This window comes from Leptonychotes weddellii, chromosome 1 (genome assembly GCF_054177405.1).
Source record: "Leptonychotes weddellii isolate Sample4059 chromosome 1, ASM5417740v2, whole genome shotgun sequence".
Classification (NCBI taxonomy): domain Eukaryota; kingdom Metazoa; phylum Chordata; class Mammalia; order Carnivora; family Phocidae; genus Leptonychotes; species Leptonychotes weddellii.
In genome coordinates, this window is record NC_138369.1 from 105,189,334 (window position 1) to 105,199,047 (window position 9,714).

General features: G+C 44.2%; 1 protein-coding gene across 7 annotated transcripts in view; it reads right to left on the reverse strand.

Moving 5' to 3' along the window:
• GOLIM4 (golgi integral membrane protein 4) overlaps positions 1 to 9,714 on the reverse strand; it is a 79,856-nt gene that overhangs the window by 3,689 nt on the left and 66,453 nt on the right. For all 7 annotated transcript variants that reach the window (XM_081829176.1, XM_031040665.2, XM_031040664.2 and 4 more), the window contains 3 exons: positions 8,997 to 9,106; positions 6,062 to 6,229; positions 5,662 to 5,730 (listed from right to left, as the gene is read on the reverse strand). In XM_081829176.1, coding sequence (XP_081685302.1) covers positions 5,662 to 5,730; positions 6,062 to 6,229; positions 8,997 to 9,106 — 347 coding nt within the window. The remainder of the gene's footprint in view (positions 1 to 5,661; positions 5,731 to 6,061; positions 6,230 to 8,996; positions 9,107 to 9,714) is intronic.

The window sequence follows — 9,714 nt, forward strand, 5'->3', positions numbered from 1 at the left end:
TTTTTTTTTAAAGATTTTATTTATTTATTTGACAGAGAGAGACACAGCGAGAGAGGGAACACCAGCAGGGGGAGGGGGAGAGGGAGAAGCAGGCTCCCCGCAGAGCAGGGAGCCCGATGTGGGACTCGATCCCAGGACCCTGGGATCATGACCTGAGCCGAAGGCAGTCGCTTAACCAACTGAGCCACCCAGGCGCCCACGTCTTACGTAGTCTTAATAATGAAAATATACTAGTGAACACCAAACTTGGTTTAGTTGGGGCTGGGAAGGAACTGCCTTGAAACTGCAATATGGTGGGAAAGAATGTATAAACCAGGGTCCACAGATTTTTTTTTTATAAAAGGCCAGACTTAGTAAATATTCAGGCTTGCTCAGCCATAAAGTCTCTGGAGCAGCTACTCAACCCTACCGTTGGGGTGCAGAAGCAGCCTTGGACAATACGTAAACAAAAAGCCATGTTCCAATGAGACCTGACTTACAAAATGGACCGAGGCCTATAATCTGCCAAACCCTAACACAGGCTGTAGATTTAGAGAGACCTGGATTTAAACCATGGCTCCCAAATGCTAGCTGTATAAAAATCTATTACGAAAATTTGCCAGCACATACAAATAAAGCAAATAATTCAGGAACTCCTTACAGCCATTACCAAGGTTCAAAAGTTAGCTCAATGTTGCCACCCTTGCATCACCTATCAGTGTGGTTTTTTTTTTTTTTTTTTGATGACCTATTCTTAAAAATTCTAGATATCATGTAATTTCATCCTTACCCATCTCAGTATGTATCCCTAAAAACAATGGATTTTTCTTATAGAACCACAATGCCATTATCACGCCTGATAAATAATCCCATGGTATCATCTAATGTCTAGTTCCGACTTAATATTTTCCTGATTATCAACATGTCGGGCACCTGGGTGGCTTAGTTGGTTAAGCATCTGCCTTTGGCTCAGGTCATGATCCCAGAGTCCTGGGATGGAGCCCCGCATCAGGTTCCCTGTTCGGTGGGGAGCTTGCTTTTCCCTCTCCTCTGACTCCTCCCTGCCCCCACCCCGCTCATGCTCTCTCTCTCTGTCAAATAAATAAAAACAAAAAACAAAAACAAAACAAAAAAACCCCAAAACTGTCTATTTACATTTGGTTTGGCCTAATCATCATCCAAACAAAGGCTATACCTAACAGCAGTTCTGCTCCCCTCTTTTTCCCTTAATGCTATTGACTTGTTTTCCTGTAGAATGACCCACACTCTGGATTCATTGGCTTCTCTGAGGTATCACCTAACTCATTCCTCCAGCCCCCACATTTCTTATAAAAGGAAGTTAAAGATCTAGGTGAGCTCTAATCATGGTTGCAAAAATAACAAGCTGTATGACTTTCAGAAACTTAGCTAACCTCTCTAAGGCTCAAATTTCTTATCTGTAAAATAAAAGGGTTTGATAAAAATCAGTGATTTTTAATTTTATGGTGGGGGAGGGGAGTCATGAACCCTTTTAAGACCTTGGGAAGAAATGCAAATTTAAGCAAATAGGCACAGATACACATAATGTAACATAGAATTTTTAGGAGGTTCAGACTTCCCGAGTCCACCTGTGGCCACCTGTTCTAGGAATGCTTCTCCAAACAGTGTGTTCCTGGAGCTCTGATTCCTAGTCCCCAGCACAGATAAGATCAAAATCTCCAAGGGTAAGGTCCGATCCAGGAATTTGTACCTTTCACACACTCTCTCCAAGGTGATTCTTAGCCACAGCAAAAACTGAGAGCTACTAGCTTGAGTGACAGTGAGTGCAGGGTTAAGAGTGTCTCTGGCTAGAGAGATAAACACCCTTACCTAAATTCTTTCTTCTCTTCCCTGGAGATCTATTGTAGAAAATTTGGGTTGTTTATCAGTTGTCAATAGAATCTGAGGTAAGAAACCCTGATGTAAATTACTCTTTAATCTAGGAAACCCACAAATGAAAATTTTGTAATTTTCAAATTTATAGATATACATTATTATTCTGGTAATATATTCTTTGTGTTTGGAACAAAAGTAATGCAAACTCATCTTAAAAGGCATTACTGAAAAGAAACAAAATGATATGGAGTTTCTAATTTTCAGATATGCTTAGACTAATAACAGAAGCCAAATGTTACTCTTTTATAATGGAGACACACCAATTATGTCTTCCACATTCGACCCTCTTTAGTACCCTGATAAAGCTGACGCAAACATTTTGTCAAAGATTTCCCAATATTGTTCCTCATTACTCATTTTTAGTCACTGAAATCTAATGTCTTAGGCATTTTAGAAATGGTCCCTATGTGATGTAGCAAAGTTTAATCGCCAAAATAAGACGGATCTACTGAGTCCGAAATGGGCTTTGGCTTTCACATCAAAGATGTCATGGGATGAGACAGGAACCAGAAGACTGAACTTGAAGTAGTGCATATTGCTAGAATCTACAGATGTGGATGGAGTGGGACAAAGGAAAGGCCTTCGGCACCAGCAGCTCTCGTGAGGGACACCATAGCTGGCTGAGTCTCAGTTAGCAGGAGCTGTGCGCCTCGCCAACTCCGTGCTGTGGTGACTCACAGGCTGGCGGTCCCCCTACCGGCAGCTGAGCGACCCTGTGTGTGCTCTCCCACGAGTGTGCAGATCCATCTATTTTCAATTGTATTTGGAGAAAATGAGCATTCAGAGTTTTCAAGCTTACCTATCTATCTATGTAACATATATCTTTTTGAACATTTAAACCACTTTTAAGCACCCATAGCACTTTCTGGCAATGCCATTAATTTGTCTTGTTTGCTCGTAAGTAGATAAAAAATCTGGAAAGTAAGCAACACGGGGATGGGATGCCCACATGAATGTCCCAAGCAGTGAGCCATGAACACTTGTTCATACCCATTGTTTTTATGTCGTAGAAGGGTAACGCTATTGAACTAAGATAAAAGAAGGCAGGGATAGTGCAAATGTCCAAAAAATCCACTTATCTCGGGTCCCACTGTCTGAGCTCAAGTCACAAGTCTGATGGGAGGACCCCAGCAAGATGCATTTCCTCCCTAGGAGCAAATGCTGATGGAAGTCAGGTGACGTGGGACTCACGGGAGGGGAAGCAATGACAGCAATGGGCCTGTAGTCGGTGTACTCTGAGGCTCAATGCAAAGAAGGACATGTATGACCCGGCCCTGCATGGCTTTCGGAGTGTCCCACAAATGTCTCACGTGCATCACTTATAAACATGAAATGGGTTCTCACGTATTGCATTCCTTTCTTTCTCATTTTGCTGCAGTCTGGTGAGAACTTCGTCTCTATTACTAGTCCTTAAATGATATTTGGGAACCACTCTTCTCCCTCCTCCAGGGAAGAACTGGGAACAATGGGAAAAGGTGGGAAGATCCAATAGCTAAGCATCGCAGGAACTGCCCAAGGAAGCACCACAGTCTGTGTAAGGGCCACTCAGGGGCAGAGAGGGGAGTCACCCGAGGAAGGAGAAAGGCAGGCTGAGAGCACTCCTACATGGCAGGGTGCACGACCTCGAGCCTACGCAAGAGGAGGTCCGAAAGAGGGGCAGAGACGCCAGACAGGAATTCAGAGCAGGGAACCAGAGAAAGAGACGCAGGCCCCGCTGCAGGGAGAAAAAAGGGCTCCGGTGGGCTCAGCCGACCTGAGGGACACGAAGAGCAGCAGTCCTCACCTCGGCCTGTCACCACTCTCTTCCCTTCCTGTCTCTTTGTTTTTTCCCTATCCTTGACCCCGCTTGGATCACAGGAGTGCTCTCTCCACTTTAACTGACATAAAATGAAGGTACAAAAGTAATCAGTAAATACGGATTAAAATTTTATGTTTACCCTTCTGCATTTTTAAAAAGAAGCCAAAGTGAACCTCCTCTCTTTTAATCCCTCACAGATATGTGGCATCTGACATAATGAAACAGAATAATATTTGTCCAGACATCCTGTTACAAGTCCAGATGAATACCTTTTTCTTGCAAAATGTCTTAATATTCAAGGCTTCCAGTTTTCCTAATGCTCTCTTGTGATACCACAGCTCAGGATCTTGATCAGGATGAACAGCAGGATGAGAACAGAGAAAGAATAAAAAGATCAAGCCAGAGTGCCCATGACTAGAGCTATACATTGCCAATGGCTGTAAAGAGCAACATCCCTTTCTGTTTCTCTGGTATAAGTGCAAATTTTAGCGTTAGCTCTGAGAAGTGGAGGACAAATTCAACAAAACTGAAAACGCAGGGAACTATGTACACGAGTATAGTAGCACATGTATTCTGAGCAGGGTCCCCAGGGGTTGGGGTATCTGTCCATCCATTCATGCAGTCCCCCTTGGGGCTAAAGCCCCATGTCGGCAGGAAGCCTGGCTGACAAACCCCTCTGAACCAGAGTTTTACTGGGCCAGAGAGAGACTAAACACAGGGCCTCATTCAGAGCATATCCCCAGGTATGGAGCTTCAGTGGTCCACACAGCAGAGCACTGTGACTAACCAGCTCCAACCATTCGCATTCATCCATCACTTACACAGATGTGTCACCATGATAGGTGCTCCTTGAAACTAATTAACAATAATCTGCCAGAAGTTTACAATAAAAAGTAAACTAAAATGAAATTTAAGAAATTCCACCCATGGAGGGATGCCTGGGTGGCTCAGTCGGTTAAGTATCTGACTTCAGCTCAGGTCATGATCCCCAGGGTCCTGGGATCAAGACCCGCATCAGGCTCCTTGCTCGGTGGGGAGCCTGCTTCTCCCTCTGCCTGCCATTCCCCCTGCTTGTGCTCACTCTCTCTCTCTCTTTCTAACAAATAAATAAATCAAATAGAAAGAAAGAAAAGAAAAGAAAGAAAGAAAGATTGATTCCACCCATGGAGTGCCTAGGTGGTGCAGTTGGTTAAAGCAGCCGACTCTTGATTTTGGCTCAGGTCATGATCTCAGGGTTGTGAGATCGAGCCCTGTGTCAGGCTACGCGCTCAGCATGGAGTCTGCTTGAGATTCTCTCTCCCTCTCCCTGTGCTCCTCCCCACCCCATGCTCTCTCTCTCTAAAATAAAATAAATCTTTAAAAAAAAAGAAAAGAAATTCCACCCAAATGCATTTTATTCAACTGAGCTTCTTACGTATTTTTCCTTTTCTTTATTGTTAAATTTCATTATGACACTAAATTCTTAGGAGGTAAGACAGGCAAAAAGTAGAGACTCAAAAACTTTTTTGGAAGGCGTTAAGTGTATTCTGACGGACACTGTGGGGCCGGGCACCGCTGTGAGGCAGAACTGTGGCAATGTCTACAGAGCAAGTTACAGGGGTCATTCCAGACCCCCCTCAATAGGCAAAGCTTTGTTCTTCTACCTTTTATGAGGGAAACAAACAGGAGAAAATATTCTTACAGAGATCACATAGACCTAAGTCCACCATTCCTAGAAGGCCAAATGTCTTCTTTCAGTTCAAAATTTCTAATGAGAACCAGAAGGAAGGATTTTATGACCCTGTTTTTGTCCCCTCCTAACCAAATGTCTCTACTTCCACGGTCCATTTCCTCTTGCAAGCACCCTCTCTCATCCCGCCTATGTCTTTCTGAAGGTGTCTACAGAAGGCGTGTCAAAGCCGATGCCACCACTTAAGGGGAGTGCGATGCACCAAGCATCCTGACGAGTTTCCTGCATTCCGCCTCCCTACCTCCTCCTCTCCCTCTTCCTGGTACTGCTCGTCAACATTATCCTCCTGCTGGTCTGGGTTTCCTGCCATCTGTTGAAACAAAAGGGGAAGCTCAGGTTACTGAACACTGGAGATGTGTTTTACAGTACACCGAGACAAAGAGCAAGCTCGCAGCCATAAAAAATGTACTTGCAATGCATCAGTGGCCAGGAAATGATGAATAATCCTTTCCAACACAAAACCTAGGAGGTGTGTTACCCTCTCTCTCTGAGTGGGGGCATATCGTTTCACATAATGGCCTAAACCCCAACCAAAGAGGCAAACCTTCTGTCAGCGTGCGTTAGGACTAACTTTTTGCATAAACCAGGCAGTTCTTAAGATGCCCAGGTTAAAACCACCCTCTGCACTAGCGTCTGCTTACCACCAAATGCTCCTCCATCTCTGCATTCTCTTGCTTTTGATTACTTTGTTTTGGCTCTTCATTTTCATCTGGCAAATTTTCTTCTCTCACTTGCTCAGCTTCCTCAAATTCATCTTCGCCTTGATTATTAGGGTCATCTGCTGGGTTTATATCCTCTACAGCTGCCCTCTGCAAAATTTTAATAAAAAGCAACCACTACTTCAAAATCCAGGATCAAACTTAATTTCATTTGAAAGGCCACACACACACTGGCAGAAAATGAAATCGTCCTCCACCAGATTGTGCAGATCCATCCTTGCCAGGACTCGCAAGTACACATCCCACTGTCAAAAGAGAAAACTTGCTTTATTTGTCAGAGGCTGAATGAATCAGAATGCAATACAAACAGCACTTGTTTTCTGCAAGCGATTCCAAAACAGTCCTCCAAATTCTGTCACAAGAAATGTGAGCATAACTAAATAGACAACAAGAAAAACAGCTAATAAAAGCCGAAAGACCAAGTAGGAGAAATCATTAAAATGAGAGATTTAGATAGGCAAATTGTAACTTCTTTCATGAGTATGTTGATTTTTATACAGACAAACCTTCCTCTGCCAGTGATTTCTCACGTTAAGTGGGTGGACAACCGTCGAAGAGTGAGAAGGCCCCACTGGAAAGAACCTAAGAAAGGGGCTGTGAAGGAGACAAGAAGGGGCTAACCCAGTCTCCGGCAGTATATCTTGAAAAATCCCTCCCTAACCCCGCTCCGGCAGCTCTCAGTGACGGGGTTCAACAAATGCCCTTCATATGATCAACTTGAGAATTATCTCTATTTTCCACTCAAACTCCTGAAGCACCTTTCAAAATAATACATGTCCTCATAAAGATTCAGAGTTTAAAGCCCAAGCTGGGCAGATACGGTAATGCCTGCAGGAGCCTCCCGATGCCTCCAGGGTCACCAACAGAACACTTAACGGAAGCAGCAAATGCTTCCCAGAGATGAGGCCTCAGAGTGAGACTGAGTCTCTAATTGCTGTTCTCCAGACAACAGGACTCTACTTCAATTCACTTCGGGGCCTTGAATATAATCAAGGGCGCACCGCAGTCTCAGCTGACTTATGATGTGCACACCCCTGGTTATACACTTCATGCAAGTGCGGATGACGCCCTTCTTGGGAATACAGGGTGACAAATCATCACCTTCACACAACGCCAATTACTCCACAATCTCATTCTATAGATTTGTTTTCGTGCATTATCAATAATTTGTGTGGAAACACAGGAAAAATTTAACACATTCTCTTCAGAAAAAAAAGTACCAAAAGCTTTTGCAAATGCCCACAAAACGTACACACTGGGTCCCACTCTAACCAAGTAACAAGTAAAGTTTAATAGGCACGGTTGTTATGTTCAAATAAAACAGACGGTCAATTATAACTCAATGAAGCTGGACAAAATTTAAAAAAAAATAAAATAGATGAGACAAAGAGAGACAAGTAGGCTAACAATTTCTAATTAAAAGAACGGATGGGAGGAAGGCCAGCAGCGGGTCCTCTGTAAACCGCTGATGGGAAAGTAAAGGGTTACACAGTCCAGTACTCGAAGTATACAGCACCTCCCGGGGTGGGGTGGGGGGCACTGGAACAGGCATCCTTTTGCTGCCCCTCAATCCCTGTCAGGCACACACTGCTTTCTTGCTCCTCTTGCAAGACACTCTCTTGCCCTTTCACAGTCTCAAACTCCCTCCGGCTCTCCTGCTCTCTGGAGCTCCTGCTCTTTCCTGAGCATACTTTCACAAGTCCTGATCCACAGGCTGCAGGCGAATGTGTTTGCCACATCCCTGCGCAAGTAGAAAAGCCATTTCCATCCAAGGGGCTTCAGGCAGCTATCAGGAAGCCTTTCTCAATGATTACCAAGGAAGGATATGGATCCTCCTTTCCATACAAACAGGACCCATATGGTAGCATAGACTGGATTTCATAAACATGGTGGTTGATTTACTAGCAAAAGATGACAGGAGAGTGGCACCTGGGTGGCTCAGTCAGTTAAGCATCTGCCTTCAGCTCAGGTCGTGATCCCAGGGTCTTGGGATCGAGCCCCGCATCGGGATCCCTGCTCAGTGGGAAGCCTGCTTCTCCCTCTCCCACTCCCCCTGCTTGTGTTCCCCCTCTCACTGTGTCTCTGTCAAATAAATAAAAATTAAAAAAAAAAAAGATGACAGGAGAGCTAAAGTGAGCAGTGAAACTCCTCTACACATCTGCACAAGAACACGCTCACTGGACCCTTGCTTGCCTCAGGTCCTGGGCCACACAGCTGAACTGAGAGTCCAGGGTCCTTCTTCGGTAAACCCAAAGAACACTCCCGGTTAGTAGTTCTCTACCAATTTATATTCTAATTTTTCTATAGCACCATGGCACCTGAGCAGATTTTTCTTTTACTTCTCAAGCCACGCATCCTTATCCATCTACATATTGATTAAAATGGCCCCTGACTGCTGGGCCTGACTGGTGGGAGATGACAGAGTCACAAGACATACATAACACGCTAGTGGACTGTTCAACAGGCTCCATAATGGTCCATTTCCTTTCTCCGGTTCTGTAACTCCCACACTTGCTTTTTTTTTTTTTTTCCATCTTTCAGAATGACTACATATTTCAATGCCTCTCAATTTTGCTTTTCTCAGTTTTAATTTTATTAAAGTTGGCAAAGGGAAACTCCTTTTATGTTTACCCAGAACAACTTTTGAGCCGGTCTCATCACACACACATGCCCCCAGTTTACAGTTAACAACACTGCTCATGTAATTATGCAAGCCACCTTCCTCCGGCACTGACGAAATTAACAGACACATCTGGAGCCAGAGCTGGAGCCAGAGGCCTGGCGTCAGGCAAACCTTCAAGTTTCCTTTCCGCTTTGGGGGTTTCCAAGTGTCGTGACCAAAAGAGAGGACACTTACATCTGCCTCAGATTCCGGATCGGTTTCGTGGGGCCCCTGATCCTGAGGCTCATGTCCATTCTCTGGGTCATCTTCTGCCTCATCTTGGTGCTGGTTGTCTCTCTCATAGGCTAGAAAATGGAAGGAACTAACATCAGTGCAGATGAACCAGACAGGATTCCGCCCTTCCACTCAAAGAAAAGCCACTGGTGGGCTTTCCTCCAGACCATTTCTCCCAATCTCTCCTCCAGAGAGGTTAATTTACCATGTGGCATATATCTCAGCTTTTCTGAAGGAACCTATGTCCTTTTCCCAGACCGTGTGTCTAAGGAGATGGCGTGGGTGAGTGACACCATTCTTACCTTCTGAAACAGATGTTTATAACAGCAGCTGCATTCTCCCCCTTGTTATGCAAAAAACAATAACCAAAACTTTCCCAATAAAAGAAAGCCCAGTCAACTGGACACTGCCAAAATTATTAAAATTTGGTAATATCAGAGGAAATAGCAAGGTACCAAAAGAAGAAACCAAAAACGTCTCAGGAAATGAAAGAAAGAACAACTGCATCTGTGGAGCTCAAATCAAATCCAGCTGATCGTGTGTCGTCTGATATGGCACTGATGAGGGCTGCCACCAGACATTTACTTGCAGCTTTGGGAAAAAAATATTTCCATAAAGGGAATTTAGATAAGAGCATACAAAGAGAAGAACAAACAACCTTTTAAGTAAGATGTAAGAG